At 41.0% G+C, this 20346-nt stretch overlaps 1 protein-coding gene across 3 annotated transcripts in view; it reads right to left on the reverse strand.

Annotated features, from left to right (window-relative positions):
* ZFYVE9 (zinc finger FYVE-type containing 9) overlaps window positions 1-20346 on the reverse strand; it is a 65980-nt gene that overhangs the window by 18494 nt on the left and 27140 nt on the right. For all 3 annotated transcript variants that reach the window (XM_066623141.1, XM_066623142.1, XM_066623140.1), the window contains 7 exons: window positions 17262-19357; window positions 10832-10931; window positions 7919-8095; window positions 6624-6793; window positions 5623-5746; window positions 3138-3260; window positions 2566-2721 (listed from right to left, as the gene is read on the reverse strand). In XM_066623141.1, the coding sequence (XP_066479238.1) occupies window positions 2566-2721; window positions 3138-3260; window positions 5623-5746; window positions 6624-6793; window positions 7919-8095; window positions 10832-10931; window positions 17262-19357 (2946 nt within the window). The remainder of the gene's footprint in view (window positions 1-2565; window positions 2722-3137; window positions 3261-5622; window positions 5747-6623; window positions 6794-7918; window positions 8096-10831; window positions 10932-17261; window positions 19358-20346) is intronic.

The following is a 20346-nucleotide window of genomic DNA, read 5'->3' on the forward strand; positions in this document are numbered from 1 at the left end:
GCCAAAAGATTATCTTCCTATTGGAAAGTCAGCACTTCAGTGAGATGAGTTTCAGCATAGCCTTCTTCCTGGTGTGCTGCCTTTCCAGATGTGGGACATTCAATGCACAAGACTATTCAAACATGTGATCTCACATGCATTCTGAAACAATACAGTTCCAGGGAGACTGTAACATTTATAATTTCTGAACAATTGGATCAGCTCAGAATGCTGAACATAAATTTAGAGCCTACAAGTATTTGGCACACAGAAGTTGCAGGAGACGAGGATAACAAGGGATTTTTAGATGAACTGTGTGAATAAATTTATGTGTTTTATTGTCAGGTTCCTCTGCTAAAATAATACTTTCTTATTTTGAACCTGAACAGTTACTAGGCAGAAAGAGAAAACAACAATTCTAGGATTATGATGGAAAGGACTACATGATTTAGAGGTAAATGTCACTACACTGGGGAAGACAGACAGACAAACAACAGCACACAAAAGAAAACTGCAGATTGTGACTACCACTCTCCTCCTTTCTCTCCAACATCAAAACAACCGTCTTGACCATGTAACTGTGGGTGCTTGTGTGCATATGAATGCTTAACTGTAAGAACAAATATTCCTTGATTATATAATTACATAATGTTCAGCACAACATCTAGAATTATTCTGTTTAGAAATACAGCCTGACCTCAGCATCCACAGGGGTGCCGTTCCCAGAACCCCCACAGATAAGCGAATCTGTGGCTTGGGGCTTAGCACCTTCTGGTCACACCTTCCGGTCACATCCAGAAGCTTTCTGAGGGGCCACTCTTATACAATACATGTCGGCTCATCACCAGCATGCACTGTCACAAACACGCCGTAAGGCACATTTGCAGGGATTAGAGCTTGTCTAGCACCAGAGCTGGCCCAGCATGTGCCCATGCTGGGACAGCGACGGTCGGACTGCCACCTGGCGCTTGCACGGAACACAGGGCAGCAGAGAGGCAAGCGGGGGCATGGGGGGAGGCGTTCTGGGGTGGACAGAGGGAAGACATGGTGGGGAAGGAGGGGCGGGACTCATGGAGTTTACCTCTGCTGGATTCAGAGCCCTGTGTCAGGCCTCCCAGTCCGACATGGGACTCCTTTATTCTGCGCCAGCTTTAATAGGGGGAGGAGGAGGAGGCATCAGAAGCCGACAGCAGCTGCCCAAATGCTTATAGGATGCTGCGGCAGCCATTTTGGTGCCACAGCAGCCCTGCGTGTCGGGCAGCTCAGGACTGGGCTGCCCGGACCCTGGAGGTGTTGGAGAAGCACTTCTGGTTTTCAGAAAAACAGGAAGCACCTTTCCAACACCTCCAGGGGCCTTCCTGAGCCCCAGAGAGACCGAACGTGGTCTCTCCAAGCTTCAGAACACCTCCCTGAAGTATCAGAAAATATTTCTGATTTTTGTAAAAACTGGAAGTGCCTTACCGACACTGAATGGGCCTTTTTGAGGCCCAGAAAGGCTGTGCATGAACTACCTCCCCAGGCCTCAGAAAGCCTCCCAGACATGACTGGAAGGTGCTTCTGGTTGCATCCAGGAGCTCAGGTCAGACCACCATGGGTTCAGAACCTGCAGTGAGTTAAACCTGTGTGTTCCAAACTCGCAGATGAATATAAAGCTTTCACATGCATACAAGTCTGGTCCTTGTATTCCGTCTCTCTCAATTTCCCATTTGATTTGTGGTCTGATCACTGACAGGTCTATACATTTGACTCTTTCCAATCTTTGGGAGTGGGATATGGACAACGAATTGTGGTCCTTTAATTGGTCCATAATACCTTTCGGATAAAGAGTCAAATTTTTACAGGAGAATTCCCCATTGGACTTCCCAAAGAGTTATTCCCTTTCCTATTTGACACAGGCTATAAATATTTTAATTAATAACCTGTTTGTGATAACGTCTACTAGCAGAAAATATGTCCTCTTTTTCTCAACTGCTTACAGCAACAGAAGCCAATCACGTACTAAAAATGCATCATGGAGCACTGCAGAAATTGAAAGAGTCCTATGACTCATGAAGATCATCTGTTCACAAAGCAAGAATAATTTTTGTATCCGGAACAGTAACTCATGATCTAAATTACTGGCCTTACATTTCAGAAATACAGAAAACACTCCCCCAAAAGCACCAACTGTGCTGTATGTTGGCTTTCAATTAAACATTGTAAAGAACCAAAGCCTTGTACTTCCTTCATGGCACTGGCAGACAGTACATTGAAGAGCACAAAAAATAGAATTTTTATATTAAAATATTTTAAAATGTGATTACAAATTTGGAGTATTTCACTGAATCTCCCATTATTGCCACAAAGTCACAGACTGCACTTACTGATCTTTGGGTTTTAGAGGAATCTTAAACGTATTTAATATTTGCTGTTCCATTTCCTATGGGACAAAGGGAGACTATGAAATTCTGGTTAATTCCTTATATAAAAGTCAACAATGAAAAGAACCACCTCACTCTCCCCTCCTCCCCCATACCCTTCAGAGGATTCAATCTCACAGGAAGACCAGCTGCCCTCCCTGCAATTTTTAAGTAGGCTGTCTCTCACCTGCCAAAGCGTCTCGATAAAGCTGCACAAAGTGGCTGAAGATATCCTTGGGCAAGCACTTCTCATCTGGCAAACACTGAAGAAGAATTACTATTTCTGACTGGCCTACTGCATGCATTCCCTTTGTAGTAAAACACCAGCACTTCCTGTTGACATCTATAGAAGAGAAAGCACAGTCAGAATATGGAAAATCACATACACAGTTGGAAGAAATATAAAGTAATCGCAGACATTACACAAACCACACCATTCAGAATATTACACCAAAGTCCCCTCTAATATACTGTTATGTTAAATATATACTGTTTAGACAAGAATTTAGTAGTAATAAAACCAGCACTTTTTTATTTTTTGAGCTTGTATTTTAGGACTCAAGAATAGCTGCAAAACTATTCCGATACACAACTTTCAAGAGAGAGTGCAATTTATCCACATCACTGTAGAGAATTTTCTGCTTTTGTAGTAAATTTTTGACAAAAAGACATTTTATAAGCCAAAGAAAATGTGCTTAATGCATCTACAATGCAATATTGTATATCTTTGCAATCTTCAGCAAATAAAAAAGGACTTACAATTCACAATTTTAACCATGGACAGTAAGTTTGCATTTAAAACAAACACAAGAGGGTCAGGCCCACCATCTTCTAGCTGTTGCATCACTGATATATGAGTTGGTTTTTCTTCTACAGCATAATCTAAGAGATAAAAAAGATTTTCATCAATTGTAAGTGTTTTATACAATTTAGCAATACCATACCTTGGAGATATGCTCCACTGGATGCAAAGCCTCCATGTTGGGCTTGCCGCCCAACATGGAGGCACTTGATTCACTGCTCACCTTTGGGTTGGCAGTGAATCAAGTAGTCCCATTGCAGGGCTACTGCACTTATCCAGGGGAAGGGGACAAAAGTCCCCTTCTCCCGAGGTGCCGCCTCGCAACTGCCTTGGGTGCACAGGATGCAGCGGCAACCATTTTTGGTGCTGCCGCAGCCGCTTGCCCCAGGCAGCTCAGGATTGGGCTGCCTGTCTTTACAGTGCCATACTATGACTTCTCTTTTTCCATATCTTTTAATTTCCTAACATTGGTTTTATGCCACCAAATCCTGTTTTATTTTTGTGATGCTATATTTGTTGTTTTATTATTTTATTGAGTTCCATTTGGTATGGCAACCTGCACTGGAAATACTTGTTACTGAAGAGTATGGTTTTAATCTGAAAAATAAGTATTTGGAAAGTGGGATCTGATGACTGAAAGGAGGCTTTAGACTTTTTTTTTTATTCAGCAGTTCCTCAGTCCCTGCTACATGGCAAACAGATTTTGAAACCAGAACAATTTTCAAAAGCAGTTTGTAGTATAGACAGACTGTCAGCCATTCAGAAGGTCCACTGATAAACCAATTGCATTAGCCTAAGCAATGATTTGAATAATGGCCAGAATTTCTAAATTAGCTTAAATTTTCTTCTGCTCTGAAACAACTATGTATCAGAATGCAACAACTGACAGTTTGCACCCATAATAATAAATATTTTGCTAGCAGCAGAGAGCTGGCCTCTGTACTATAAGTAAGTCAGAGGATGCAATGCATCTTTGTGCTCTGCTCATGAACACACATTTTATACTTCCACAGATTCTCGGTCATGTAAAGCATCAGTCACTCAGCGTCTGGATAAAAAGAAGTTTCTCTTTCCCCAAGTCCAGTACTTTAATTTTTTTTCCATAGGAGCAAGTAGTAGTCTTTTCTTTACATGGGAGAAAAGGGGTGCACTCAGGAACACTATTGGGGAGGAATCTACAAAGTGCTCCTTCTTCTCTGGCAATCCCAACCATTAATAATCAACCTTTCTCCAAAATGCACAATCCTGCCCTTTGAACCTTTTCATTGTCACAGTGAGTACAACAAAACACTTTAAAACTACCTTATTTTTAAATCATAAACAAAAAAGCATATAACAAGAAAGTCAAAACAAGTACAAGGTTTCTGTTTTAAAAGAGGGCTATACCTTCCAAGCATTTCCACCAATCCATACTTACGAATGCATTCTAGTTTTCATTTTTCTTTATATTTAATATTGGGTCTATAGAGCAAGGAGCTTGTCAGAAGCATCATTCACTGGAAACACTGCCCAAATTATAACTTTAACACATCCACAGCAGTGATTGTTATATTAAGCCTGTCAACTGATCAGTTTTAGTTTGCTAGCTAGCTCTAATTATAAATAAGTGAGCAATTAAAAAACACTCCATAGCCTAATGTAATATTTTGTTAAGAGAATAGTTTGTAGGTAAACACTTGGTTTGGTACATTGCTGCAATGAAGGATTCACACACACCCAATTTATTGACCACTGTTTTCAACTACAGTAAAGCAGTGGTCAATAAATTGTGTGTGGATATCATGATCTTAGTATGGATATCATGATCTTTGTATGGAAGATGTAGGGAAGAAAATATGACAGTCTGCCAACAGATAGATAAGAGCTGAAGGAATTTTTGCTCAGATTGGTGTTTTCCTAGAAAGAGAACCCTCTTTCCTTTAGGCAAGTTCATCCTAGTTCAGTTTCAATTCTCCCCATCACTCTCCAGTAAAGTACAACACTTCTGTAAATAGAAGTGCAACTACAACATTTCCACTTCCACAGGTCTACACAGATTTTACTGTCTTAAAAGTTAGACCTATTCCTGGGTATATTTGGGATGCTGATTCCAAAACGAGGAATCATAGCCTCAATAGTGAATGGTTCAAGCAGCCTCCTCATGTGAAAGCCTATGCTATGGCTTCCTCATACAGAAGCTTGAACCATTCATTAATGAGGCTATGCCGTATCTCCCAAACTACACACGATAGGGCAAAAATGATGCCGATTTTGGAATCAGCACCCCAAATTCTTATGAAGCCACCATAAATTTTGAAAAAAGAGTTTTTCTGGCCCTCAATTTTGTAGGACTGTGTTATCAATCAAAAGACTATTTGACCTTCACCAGCAAAGGCTGGATTTCAATAGGGGTTGCTCTGGTATAGTATAATCCATTAAATCCATTTACAGTTCAGTTCTCACCTCCTTTTACACCAGTAGAGATGAGAATTGGAGGAAGACCATCTTCTGGAATAAGGTTCATTGCACTGCCAACTGGACTTCCAACCTGAGTTATAGTTCTTGAAAATGCCAATGTGTTTTCAGTCTACAAGAGGTTACAAACAATACCATCACCATGTAAATGCTTAGCTGTGTGTGAATGTTATACAGTCATCTCTCAGCTTACACAAGGGTTATGTTCCAGAGAGAGCACATAAAGCTAAAATTGCATTTAGTCAAAATTACACTGAAAATCCCTTAGATTGGAAAAATAGGTACTATCTCTTTAAAAATTACAAGATGCAGGCTGGAACTGAAACTGACTCAGGGAACACCAGCTTCATTTGCTGATCTCACACTCACTCTCAGGCATGTATTTAGTAAGTGGAATAGCCTTCACTGTTTAAACTGCTATTTTTCTCTGTGTGTGAGTTTTTTGTTTTGTTTGCCTAGCACATACAGTTGTATTTGCGCAAGTCAGCTATACTCAAGGGGCAACCGTACAGGGAGGCCACAAAGACCCCAAGCATGAGATTGTGTCTTCTGTTAATTATTTCTTTGAAATTTTTTTTCTAGGTAAAGCTTGGATGCCTGGATGTGTTAATGACCTTTTCAGTAGTGCCTTGGCCACTTGTGAGGCCACTTATGAGGCTCACTTTGCATGATTTTCCACCATCAATAACTAGAATGCATAGGGACTTTGCCGCTCCCTATATTAAAAAAATTGGACATACTCTAATTTTTCACTTCATTAATACAAGACACAAAAGCAATCTGTTCCAGAAACCCTTATGTAAAGGTAATATGCCAACAGCTGGCTGCTCACATATTCTACCTGAGACAACCCATCCCTCCCTACAAATGAGAACAAGTATCTATTTTCTTACAACATAAACAGTTTACACAAAACTAAAGTATTTAAGTTTACACATCTCATTCAAACTGCCTAGAATCTGATACAACAAATGAAGAGGTTTCTTCACCTCTGTTGGGGAAGTATTGTTGCTCATAGGCTTGCTTGGATCATGTGACACAGCTAGCGCTCCTGTGGAGGTCGTTCCAGCCACTGTTAATTTGGCTGCATCAGCAACTTCTCCATTGGGTAAGATTCCATCAGCAAACCAAACACGCCTTTGTTCTCTAGGCTGAGCCACTAGAGAGAGATGAGAATAGCTTAATAAAATGCACATAGAGGTTAAGTCAGCTGACTTTAATGTATAAAATGGTGATAATACAAATATATTCAAATGCTAACAGCACAAGGTCCCACAATTAAGGTTACAAAAAGTTCAGGGTAAAAAGTGACTTTTTACTTCAGCAGTGAGTGAAAATCAGAAGCAACAAGCAACATGCAGGCTCTACACACAGTTCTCCTCTATATGCATATCACTACTTTGGATTGTGGCCCAAGCCAGGGGTGTCCAAAGTTTTTGGCAGGAGGGCCACATCATCTCCCTGACACTGTGTCGGGGGCCGGGGGGGAAAAAAAGAATGAATTTACATTTAAAATTTGAATAAATTTACATAAATTTACATAAATGAATATATTAAAGATGAACTTATATAAATGAATGAAGGTCTTGCAATAGCTCAAGGCCTATAAAAGGCTTTGCACAAAGCAAGGCTGGCCTTTCCTTTGCTGCCGCTGCTGCATCACAGATGTGAAACAGCAAGCAGTGGAGGGAGCTCTCATCCCACAGCTCATGCGAGAGGTCAAATAGTCGCCCTCATGCTGAGAGCATTTGCGTCGGACCAGTGCGGGCTCCAACAAATCTCTGGAGGGCCAGAGGCTCATTGGAGACTGGGGGCTCCCTGAGGGCCACATTGAGAGGCCTCGAGGGCCGCAAGTGGCCCCAGGGCCGGGGTTTGGGCACCCCTGGCCCAAGCAATCACCACTAATCTGCAGGTTTACTACACTTTTAATGTGCTGGAGTACTCTATACTAGTTACAGCTCAGACAGTTCCACAAAGTCAGTCATTGTTTAGATTCTGTTGATAAAAAAACTGATAATAGCTTAATAATAATAATAATGAAGAGGAATAATGAGGAATAATAATGAGGATAATAGCTTAATAATAATAATGAGGCATAATAGCTTGCTCAAAAACTCTTGACTGAGTGAAAATATGAAATGAGATTTTCTGCATCTGCATCTAAAAGTCATCATTTACTGAACCAGACTAGGTCACAAAAAGAACAACAGTCTCAACCAGGAAAATGATGATAACTATGTGTGGGGGTGTGTGTTTTTCTTAAGAAGGGGGGAGATATCCCTACCTTCTGCACCTGGATGTTTTAAGACTCCCACAGGCACCATAACTGTTGGTGGTGGAGAGTTCAGGGCCCCAGACGCTTGGGCTTGCTGCAAGGGAGGAATGGTTGAACAGTACTCAGCAGGATTATTAGGATTAGGGCTCTGGCTTGAGGCACTCATCATATTCTCCCAGGCTTGTGCTACAAAAACAAAAACACAAGAAGTAGCAGTCCATTACTAAAAAGTAACCATGCAAAAATAGTAGTTCTAAGGTTTCCCATCTATCAATAGCTTTTCCTAATAATGATAGTCAAAAAAAAATCTTCTAGTGTGGAAAATAAGAATTGCATCAAGGTAAACAAGAAAGACATTTCTGTAACTGTGCAAATTGCCCATTTTAAAGGCTGTCAGCACAAGCCTGCAAGCCACTAGTAAGTTTTATTTGTAAAGCCAGTCTTCAAGGCTAACTCTTCAAGATAGTAAAATGCCAAACTATATTCAATTTATAATCTTCTGTGTATCTTTGAAACCATCACAGAAGTTTTTCTAAGTTAAAATGTAGAAGGTGTGATCCAACATCTTGTCAAGGTGAATTCCCTCACTCCATTAGCCAACTGTGGAAGAGTTTGCATTAGCCGTTCTTTGTTTTCTGCACTGACTGTTGAACCTGGTTGTATGCACTGTTCGTTGTACTGCAGCTGGGCAGGCTGATCCTAGCCAGATGTTTAGGTATGGCAATTCAGCTGTCTCATATGGTACACAAGTTGAAGGGGAAATCTATGAAAGGCAAAGTGGACAGTTATGCCTTCCATAGGTTGACAATTGTACTTATGGTGGACAGCTGTACTGTATACATAGGTGGACAGCTATACTATGGATGTGTGCACAAAACACACACATACACCCATAGCACAGCTGAGTTTCAAGCAACAGTAGAATAGCTCTGATCCCACAGCACTCTGGATGCTTGATACAGGTAGTAGAGCTGGTTCCTGGTTTCACAGCAAGTTTGAAAAAAGCTGTCTCATTTCACCCTTGCTGGGAACACAACACTCTTGTTCAGAAACCACAGAAAGGGGTTCAACCTCTAATAAAGTAAACAAGCAAAAGACAAGACTTATCACACCATCCGAAATCCAATGAAGGACCACGTTTAGAGAAAGCTTATTATTTATCATAGCAAAATACTCAGTCAACCTAGGGATTCTGGCTACAGGTACATAAGATAAGAAAAAGCAAGTGTCCTGCGCATTTCTCCTCTATTAATTGGAAGGGGTTCAATAAAAGAGATTGGGTCAGGAAGATGAATAGATGCATACTTTTATTGGAGTATGAGAAACAAACACTCAACTGATATTTCTATAAGGCTATCCTCCCCCACATGCTCAAAACACACAAATAACCAGTTGAGCAACCAAGGATAGTTACTACATTTAATGCATTAGCCTTCGGAGAACAAAGAATGATGAATAACTTGCTGTACTGTACGAAAGGAATCTGGAACTCCAAGGTAATTAAGCGGATCAGATGATTTGACAAGCAGCAAGAAAACATCATCATTACACTACCAGCTATTGCAAATGTATAGAACACAAGTGAGGAGTTAGTTCCAGATAGAGGACTTCACTCATCTGCAGGCAATGTGGGCTCTCTCAGGTTATAAGTAGTTTTGTTCACCATCACTAATGACTTGGCATTGAAACAGAAAGGCTTTTTAAAGGACATCATTACAGCCCTGTGAATTTTATTAGGTCTCTTTAACAGAAACACTTTCAAGTTCAAATAAGCCCATTTCAGATTCCTTCCTTCCACTAACCACCCAAATGGTTGGCAACCTTCAGTCTCAGAAGACTATGGTATAAGCCTACAGCACCCAGTACTCCCAAGAGGTCTCCCATCCAAGTACTAACCAGGCCTGACTCTGCTTAACTTCTGAGATCAGACAAGATCGGGCATCTGCAGGGTAACTGAATGATGTCTGCTATTATCTTTGTTAAAAGATCAAGAACCTTTCACAGCACACATTCTCAACAAGATTAGCCTTCCCATTTCAAGGAGTAATATTTCTTATCTGTCCAAAGAAATCAATATCACCTTAGTCACTACTTTTTAATTCATTGTTTCAATAAACCCACTATTTCCGGTTACATTTCAATCAACCTACAAGGAAGGAGGTTAATATTTAATACTAACCTTTTTTCAAAGTGCAGTAAAAATTTTAACTACGTAATTTTTCACAACCTCTAGAGACAGATAAGCAACATTCACAAGCTCACATTTTTAATCTTTTAGGACAAGCATCCTTTTCAGGAACCAAAGATTTATATACTAAGGAATGAGACAGAAATGTCTGGTACTACTGTCAAGATTGCTGCGTCAACAACATGTCACTTGCAAGCGTTTCTTTCTTTCTCTCTTAGACATGAAAACAAGATTCCCAGTGTTTTCTTCAAAAGAAGAGCTTTTACAACCAGGATCAATATCTAAAGATACAAGATCAAACAGCAACAAAGCATACGCTTACCTGCTTTAGTATGTATTCACTGATGCAAGACTTGCAGAGATTCCAACGCAGGAAAATAAGTTCAATCCAATTTTTGGGTGCAACCTAAAGTTCTGTTAGGATCAATTACATTCACAGAACTCCATACACATTACACAGGGCTGCCCAATTTTCTTCTACAAATCAGGGACTGCTCTGTGCAGCAGAGAACCTGACCTGCAGTGTCCTACGATGGTACAGAAAACAGAGAGTTCCAGGATGCTCCTGTGACTGCACCACAGGAATTGGATTGCTACAGTTATTACTATGAAAATAATTTTCCCAGTTACAAAGTGAGCTAGAACACACCATGACCTCCACTCAAGCATATAGATGGGTTTCTCTAACACAAAGTCAGTGGAACTTTACACTTTGTTTCTTCCCTGCTACTTACCATTCATTAGTACTGAATGGCAAATTACACACACTCTGGCTTCCTTTCTGTCCATATATAGCAGTTTGCATTTCAGACTGCAGCAGGCAGCACAGAAGACCTTAAGTAAATAGGAAAAATATATTTAGTCACTTAGCACTCTCTTATCACTAAGATCATTTAAACAGCTTGAATTCCATATATCTATACAGGCAAGACTGACCAGTAAAGCTTTTCTTCTAAAGCTAGAGCCTAAGTTCTCTACAGCGCAAAACAAAGTAAGTGTAAATACTGATTGTATTGGTTTCAGATTGTATTAAAAGAATCTGTGGTTCTATATAGAATTACGGAGTTGGCAATCTAGGAATTTATATTGACTGGACAGACCAATATTACTATTGGTCAGGGCTTCTCAAAGTGGGGCGTCGCAACGCCCTAGTCCAAGGGCCCTGGACTCCTTCCCCTTAACGGGCAGGGGCGAAGCAGTGACGCAATCACCTAGGATCGCATCACCAAGGGGACTCCAGGGACTGGCATTTACTTACCAATCCCTACTGCAGCCTTCCAGGGGTGTGGAGAGCCCTGTGCAACCCTCCACGGGGCCCCCAAGTGTAAGAAAGTGAAAGCGGAGCAACTGTGCTCCACTTCCAGTTTTGCAGAGGCGGGGTGCAATCACTCTGTTTTCATTTTCTACAGCATAGGGAGCCCTGCAGAGGGTCGCACAGGACTCCCCGCACCCCTGGGAAGCTGCTGCAGGGACTGTTAAGTAAATGCCAGTCGCTGCAGCCCCCTTAAGGACGCTACCTTCCCACCGCCTCCGCTGCCTTACCACTCCCACACAGGCACTTACTGCGGTCCTCAAACTCCTTGAGAGTTTGAGAACCACAGCTATAGGTCATTCTCTACAGGTCTGTGCTTAAAACAGAATTATTTTTACTTCATTTTAAACATACTTAGAAGTTTTTAAAAAAAGAATAAAAGAATGAACATAAAGCAACTCCATAGTCAAAGCCAATTTGTTAGAAGTAAATCTTCGGAACACATACAGCAGCACACTTTGTGCTGCTGTAAGTGTGCTCAGGACAGACTGACGGCAACGTTCCTGGTATTGCATCATTGCTGGGGGAAAGGGCTATTTTTGAACTTACCAGGGGCAGCCCTCCAGAGGCCCCTCACATTCCCTTCTGCAGGGATCCCTGCACCTCGATAATGCTCAAAATGGCTACCACAAACCACTTCCAAATTGCATTGTAAAACCAGAAGTAGGTCGCAATCGCTGTTTTGAGCATTTCAAAGATACAGGGAGTCCTGCAGAGGGGGCAGTGGGCTCCCTGCACCTTCCGAAGGGCCGGCAGTGTCCCTAGTAAGTTCAAAAACAGTGCTTTTTCCTGATGATGGCATGACTCCAGGAGAACCATCACCCAATCCCTTAAGGGGGCAGCAAGAGGACTTCCCTGGCTGGGGTGTCGCAATGCCCTAGTTTGGACATCTCTGATTTAGAGGTTAGACTGCAGACACACCCCCAAAGTAGTGCTTTACCTCTATCAGAGTACAAACACATTCAAGTATGGCAATTATCAACTCAAAGTAGCTGCTGAAAATAGCCAGCTGGAAATGGCTTTGTGATACTGTGGGCCCTCGGTATCCACGGGGGATTCGTTCCAGGATCCCCCGTGGATTCCAAATTCCAAAGATAGTGAAATCGGGGGGGGGGGGGGGCCTGCTGGCAAAACAGAAGTGACCTCCAGGAAGCCTTCTGAGGCACAGTGAGGCCACATGCAATCCCCCTGTGCCTCAGAAGATCTTCTGGGTGTGACTGGAAGGCTCTTTCGCTCATGTCCAGGAAAGCCTCAGAGGCCTCCAGTGTGGGCTTGGGATTCATGCTGAGTTAAATCCATGGATGCCAAGCCTGCAGATAAGGATGGCTCACTGTACAGAGAATTAACTCTCATCTTGTGTTGTATAGACTACAGTATCAATTTCTAATAAGGTTCTCTTATTCCTTCCTTACTTCACACATTAGCATGAAGTTTACCCCTATACATGAAAAAATAATCTAATTTCCATCCAGGATCCCCTCCTTTTTACCCTTTCTTCTAATCCATTTAGAGGGCAATCCTGGATTGAGCGATCCCATAACACACCAGTTCTTGCATTACTTTCTCTTTTAGGAAAAGGCAAGGGGAGGAAAGGGAGATGATGCATGAACCTGAGGCTCCCATACCTCTCATACTGGGTGTATTAACACTTGTCGGAACAGTGTCAAGACTGTCAATAGTAAACCTGCTCCTTAGGGAGATAAACTGCAATTAAGGGATATAAATAATGCAGCACAAAAGCTATGATTTCCTGTAAAAGAAAACATAAACATAGGGGGTGGATGTTACAGCAATTACTACCCGTACCGATATGTGGATTAGCATGTAACATTAAGGTAACCACCCCCAGTCAACACTTCCTTGATTATGTGTATATTAAATTGAGAATCCAAGTTTGCTGCAACCCTGTCTTCCTTCTCAGTATGTTCGCTATACAGATTTTCATTTATCCATACTGCTCATATTAAGACCATCCCTCTTTATTGATATCAAGATTTATTCATATAAGGGGTTGGGGGTGGGAAGGACCAAGTCCTCCCTTATGGAGGCAAGGTCTAACTCCCATTTTACCCAAGAAGTAGACCTTCTCTCTGCTTTGAGCTCTGGCGACCGATAAGGCCTTGAATGTCCTGGCATGGAAGGTCAGTTCCAGGATATCAGATTAAATTTTGGATTTCCCTCCAGTAGGACAGAAGTCCAGAAGTGCCCCCTTTCTTGGATGTGCTCTTGCAGTCTTCAGGGGAAGTGCTCTTCAAGACCTTAAGAACACAGAATGTGGCTTGGGAAGAGGTGCCCTCCTTCATATGAGACACACTGCCTAATGGGTAGCATGCCCCATGCTTTCAAGGGACATACTTTTACAATGTATCTGTTTTTGTGCTGTGTGTCTAGAAATTACTGTGAATATAGGTCCTAAGAAACAAAAGTTTATGAAAAATGAGTTTTTCATCCACTTTCCTCATAAGCAGAACAACAGGTGAAATGTAAGAGAGTTGCTCATAGTCTGCAACTAAATCTTGAGGTGCTAAACCTCATTATGCGATGCTAGAACTATGCGATGCTAGAACTTCTGAAACATTTTCATCGTTGACTTTAACACTTTACTGATGCTGATTATGTTATTAATTGTTGTTTATTCTATTTTATCATGATGCAAACATTTTCCTTATGGTATCAGGCATTTAGGGCGATTTTGGGGGTCAACTTGGAATGGCTCTGGAATGAGTTAGAATTTTCCCATTGAAATTAATATAAAAATTGTACCCACACAGATTTTCACTATAAGGGCTATTTTCAGGAACAAATTATGTACAGGTAACAAGGAAAGTGTGTACAGTAGCCCTATTGTATCTGTGGATTCGGAACTTGTGTACCTGTGGATTCAGAACCAACATGGACTCTCCAGAGGCGACCAGAGCTGTACTGTGCTTTGGTCACTTCTGGAGCGTGTTCTGAGAGCTGAGGCGGCCGTGCACGGCCTCCCCAACCCTCAGAATGCCTTCTAAGGCCTGGAATGCCTCAGAAGGTCACATCCAGTTTTTCAGAAAAAACGGAAGCGATGTTTTAAGGCCTTAAAAAGCCTTCAATGGGCCAGGAAGGGCTTCGTCAGGGAGTATAACAGGGTCCCGGAAACCCCAGATTACATCATTTGCGAGTTTCCTTATCCGCAGTGGGTCCTGGAACAGAGCCCCAGCAGATAACATGGGATACCCTCCATATCTTAAATAGTAAAGATTCTTTAATAGCAGAAGTACAGAAACGAAGTTTCAAATTCAAGGCAAAACAGCTCAAATTGAAGTATATGGAAAGAAGCATATGCCACTTAAATTATTTAAGTGTTACCATGTTACTTCACACGACTTTCACACCTTTCATTTATTTAATTCTACTTCACTCTGTCCTAGTTGAAGACTACAGCTGCACTTATTCAATCCTCCAGAGCAGTGTTTCTCAAACTGTGGGTCAGGAGCCACTAGGTGGGTTGCAAGCTAATTTCAGATGGGTCCCCATTCATTTCAATATTTTATTTTTAATATATGAGACTTGATGCTACCACAATACATGACTGCATTTGGGAAAATGTTACAGGCCTGTACTTTTAACAAGTTACTGTGTGTATTCTTTTAACAATGACAGTAAATGGGACTTACTCTTGGGTAAGTGTGGATAGGATTGCAGCCTAGGATTGTTAAAAATTTTCCTGTTTGAAGATGTCACTTCCAGTCATGACATCACTTCTGGTGGGTCCCGAAAAATTCTCATTCTAAAAAGTGGGTCCCGGTGCTAAATGTGTGAGAACCATTGCTCCAGAGTACAGACAGTACCAAAGTGCCGATAGTACAGTTTAGGGGACTGTTAATGAGTGCTGTATTTGGTTCTCCCTGTCCTCTCCTACAAGAGTCTCAATCCATTACTTCTGGTTTTAATCAAAACCTTGGTTTGTCATCTTGAACTGGCAAACTGTAGTTTGAGTGATCCTGATGAACTGGAATTGCAAAAGTAACCCTAAATTCTGCCTGCAAGGGAAAGGGGGAGAACAAACACAGCTCTTGTTATTGAACCTCCAGATCCTAGTATGGAAGACCATCTGAATACAGCCAAAGTAGGAGTTTGCATTTTGAATAAGGCATTGAAATACCTAGATTATTCTTGATTCTGAACCAATATATACCAAAAATTAAATTTAAATTAAAAAATTCTTGATTTCATATCTGCAAGCTAACTTTTTTGTGTGTGTTTATCTGATTTAAGTTGAAAACTATCTCATAACTTGTCCCTAGGCTTTTCTCTGGCTATCTGAGGCAAACCAGAATTTTCTGCAGACAACTGGACAGAAAGCTTTTTTAAAACTTTTTTTTCTTTTAAAACTAAAGATTACAAGCAGTCATGCAGGCAGCTGAACTAGCAAATATTTTGTCAACAAGTCATTTTGGTGGCCTTCACGGCAAGGCTCTGCACTGCTAGTGTATGCTGATGCTACACGCAAATGGACTAATCCACATGGCACTTAATGTGATGGGGCACCTATCACTTATAACAGGGGAGGGCAAACCGTGGGCTGAGGCCAGATCCGGTGGATCTGTCTGCCCAGTGAGTGAACCTATTAGTTTCACGTGGCCACCATGGATGTTCTCCCCGTTCAGAGGACAGGGACACTCTGGGCAGTTGTGTCATTTGCCTGGTGTCACAGAATGCTGTGCAACAGAACGACCAAGCAAAGTTGTGACTGCCCAGAGTGTCCCTGTCCTCTGAACGAGGAGGACATCGCATGGTAGTCGCACAGAATGCTTGGATGAGATTCCAGGTGTGCTGCTCTTGACAGTTTGAGCAGCGCTGACTTGTACAGATAAGCACTTTTCTAATGATCCACACCATGCCTGTTTCAGCCCTCACCACTTGTATATTATAGAAATTTGGGCTAGTAATTTATCCTCATAGTAGCTCAAATGTATGAAATCATGAGCAAACTGTAATCACAAAATTTGCTACAAAATCTTGATATTTAAAAGCACATTTTGGGTCTCTTTTGATAAAGCAACATTGTCATATCCAAAAGATTTTCTACTATGATGACAAAAAAATTCTTAAATGCAAATCCTACCAATTTCAACAAAATGCTACAAGGTTTCAAAAATAAAATATATTTGTTGTATATACCACACAACATACATATGAAATATGTAATGAATATGATCGAATACATTTATCAACATAAAACATGGCTTTGTATAAACTAGTTTCCTAAACATGGCTAGTTTTACAGTATTTTCATGCAAGTACCTTGTTTAAGAATTTCCAGTATATGTTTACACAGTAACATATGTATACACAGTATATGTTTACACCTGCCCTCTCTAGAGCAGTGGTTCCCATACTTTTTAGCACCAGGAACCACTTTTTAATCAGGACCCACCTAGGTTTACCAGACTTTTAAAAAAAGGATATCTAGAAAAAAGTAATATTACTTTATTTATAAGTAATAATAAGAATCAGTAAGACCCACAAACATTTATCTCTTTATATTTACACATGCTTGCAAACTGCAAGCGCTCAGCTCCTTGCAGGGCAGTTAGCAGCTACAGTTTCTGATTTCTGAATAGCTTCAGGGCTTGGGGCAATTAGTTATCTGATCTCTTCATCATCCTTTGGTAACCCACCAAAATCAGGTTGCAACCCACAGTTTGGGAACCACTGCTCTAGAGCAATTCTTAATAATCATTAATCAAAAGTGATTAAAAATTGACAGATAAGAACCAGCATTAGGCCATCTATCATTTTAGTCCATTTTAGATAAACTTGACTTATCATGTATGATAATTGCCTACTAAATTTTAAAAAAAGAAAAAACTTACCTTTCCACATGCTCTGCAATGGTGCCGCCTTTTAGTGAATGTAAATCTGGCCTCACATTTCATGCAGTTTGGTGCTTGAGAGTCTGGGACCCAAACTGGAGCCACTTCACCCAAAGAAGTAAATGGTTTTCTTGTAGGAATTCCAAACTGGCCAGCTCCAAGATCATTATCTGGACTATCTGAGGCTCCTGCAAGGCACGAACTGCTAGAAACCCCAGACTCGTACTCATCGGAATACTCTCCAACAGTATCAGTGACAGAGGTATTCAGTGATGTTTCATCAGAAAATATATTTGCTGCTAAGTTTTCACCTAATTTTGCTTTTACGGATATATCATTTTTATTTTTACTATTACCTCCACAGTTTGGGGGAACCAGATCATTTTGTAAATGGTCCAGTAATGGCTTTGGAATTTGTAGTTTAAGATTTGTAGGCTGTTTGGGTCGGGCACCACCAAAAGGAACACTGAGAGGTTGCAGGTTAGCTGCTGGTTTTGGTGATGCTTGACTTGGTTCAGCTGGTACCTGACCACAGAGATTATGAAAATACGGTTTTTTAATTTGGTCTCCAGTACAGTTTAAAATGAGGCCATTCCTGTCTGTGACCTCATTTCCTCTGTGTTCATAAACATTACTGTAGCATTCTGATTTGCTCTCCTCTAACTCCTTTTCCTCAGTCACAGAGTCTTCCTTGGAAGGTAAAGTCTTTGGGATATGAGCAAGAATTGAGTTCTGTATTCCATAGGAATCACAACCATTGGACAGAGCACATGATGCTGAGGGACCCATGACATCACCAGGACTGGAATCTTCAAGCTCATCTGTACAGGTCTTCTTTAATTCAAAGCCTGCTTCTGCCATGACATCATTACTATCTCCATTACTGCTACATGTTTCCTCAAGCTTTGCAGAATGCAATAGTACTTCATTCTCCCCATGCATTTGCCTGTTACTCATCTCACTTTGTTTAGTCAGTTCCCCATTAGTCAACTCCTGAGATTCAGATAAACACAATGCCGTGCTGAGCAATTCAGTTGTTCCGATTATTTTTTCATATTTGTCAACCTTGTTTTCAACAGAAGTAATATCCCAAGAGGCAGAATATCCGCCGGCATGCTCACAGTGACTGCCACTTTCACATGCATTCAGCTGACAAGTTTCAGAGAGTTTGGGGATCCCTGACTGAAACTGTTGGGCTGTTTGCTGTGCTGCAGAAATCTCTGTGGAGAAACTGTCATCGTGTGAACCAGGTGAGCAGTTTCTAGTTTCTAGTTCTGTTCTCTGAGCAACAGTATTGATATCAAAACCCTCACCTGATGCACAGCTTTCTTGCATTTTACCACTAGTGACAAGTGGTCTCTGCAAGGCAACTACATTCATCTCTGCTGCTGCAGTTTCTGAGAATTGTGGGTCTTTATTGGTGTTATCGTTCTCCTTTAACCAAAAAGAGGAATCTCCACTGGATTGGCAATCAGAAGAAGCCGCAACACAATGGTTAGCAGAAACTCCTTCTGCGTGCAGCCTGTTTGGTCGTACTGCCCCCTTTTCAGTATCTGTATCTTTTTCAGTGGACCCATTTACATTAATGTCAGGGTGATCAGTTTGTTCGGTTTCATTATCCAGTGTAAAGCTAACAGTATCCATTAGGGAAGGACTGCTGTAATTTTTACAATCCAACAAATCAGCACTTTGTAGTGTCGTTTTATCACAGTTATGCAAGACTGCTACAACCAGAACATTTTTCTCCTCTGGTAAACAAGCTGTACTGCCACATTTCCTTTCTTCTTCGTCCTCAGCATTACACTGAGCATTCCAATTACTACTTTTCTTGACTAGTTGATCATCTGTTTTTGCCTGATCATCAATCCAAATGTTTGGGCTCTCATGGCTTATACTGAGATTTTTTCCATTAGGACAGTCTCCACTTCCTATTGACACAGTGTCTACATGAGACAGGGAGAAGGATTTTAATTTCTGTGGACATTCATTAGATTCATTCACACTGGTCAGAGCTGGGCTAAAAGAAAGCTGATGAGGAGGAGGATCTAGAATCTGATTCCACTTTGCATTCAATAATGTAGGTGAAATAGCCTCATCTGAAAAACAGAATAAAATCAATATACAATAAATTCAGCCCAGCTACATAACTAGTGCTTTGCACAAGAAGTTCAACATTTTGCTATATCTAAATAATTTCTGAAAGAGAAATACTGTACACAGATTCCTGAAAACGCTAGCAAAGAGTGCAATACCTACCAGCAAATTAATTATAAGCGGCTAAAAGAATGATTATAATTAGAGGAGATCCTACAATACAAACACTCGTTTCACTGTCATGGCATCTTCAGAAGCAGAACTTAACACAAACTCTCCATGGAATACAAGATGTTATCAGTTTGTGTGGGATCTAGAAAATGACAACCATGCTTGGCGGGAGGTCAATGTAGGTTTATAGGTAAACCAATCTTAGATGCATCATTCAGATGACTCTAAAGTCTGGAACAGAAATACTTATTATCATAAATGATTGCTAAAATCTTATCCAATATACCTATAGTACAAATAGAGGAAGTCAAAAAAAGCACATCTTAAATAATGATAAACTGGTAAAAGCCAAACCACACCAATACCATATGAGTGATGCCAACTAGTATGAGACCATACAGTGTACCAAAGTAACTTTTGGAAGTGGAAAAAGCAAGTTCAAAGTCTTATTTACTCAAAGGTCATTGGGTTTCCTTGTGCAAGTCATCTCACAGTCTACCCTAACCTCACAGACCTGTCATAAGCATAAATAACTGCAAAACATTGTTCACACTGAAGAACATTATGGACACAACTGGTAATTCTAGCTACAGTTCTCTCTGCAGAAGGCACTACAACAGTGTTTCTCAACCAGTGGTACCAGTACCACCGGTAGTGCTTGAGGTGGTATTTGGTGGAACTCACAGGACCTCCCAGACCTTGCCACCCGGCAGCAAGACCAGCAACACAATGCAACATGCAGCAATAGGAGACTCGACTCGGCAGGCAGAGCTCTAGTGTGCAATTTTGTGTGTTCAAAAAAGCCGTCCCATTCCCCCTG

The sequence above is a fragment of the Tiliqua scincoides genome, chromosome 4, assembly GCF_035046505.1.
Source record: "Tiliqua scincoides isolate rTilSci1 chromosome 4, rTilSci1.hap2, whole genome shotgun sequence".
Lineage (NCBI taxonomy): Eukaryota > Metazoa > Chordata > Lepidosauria > Squamata > Scincidae > Tiliqua > Tiliqua scincoides.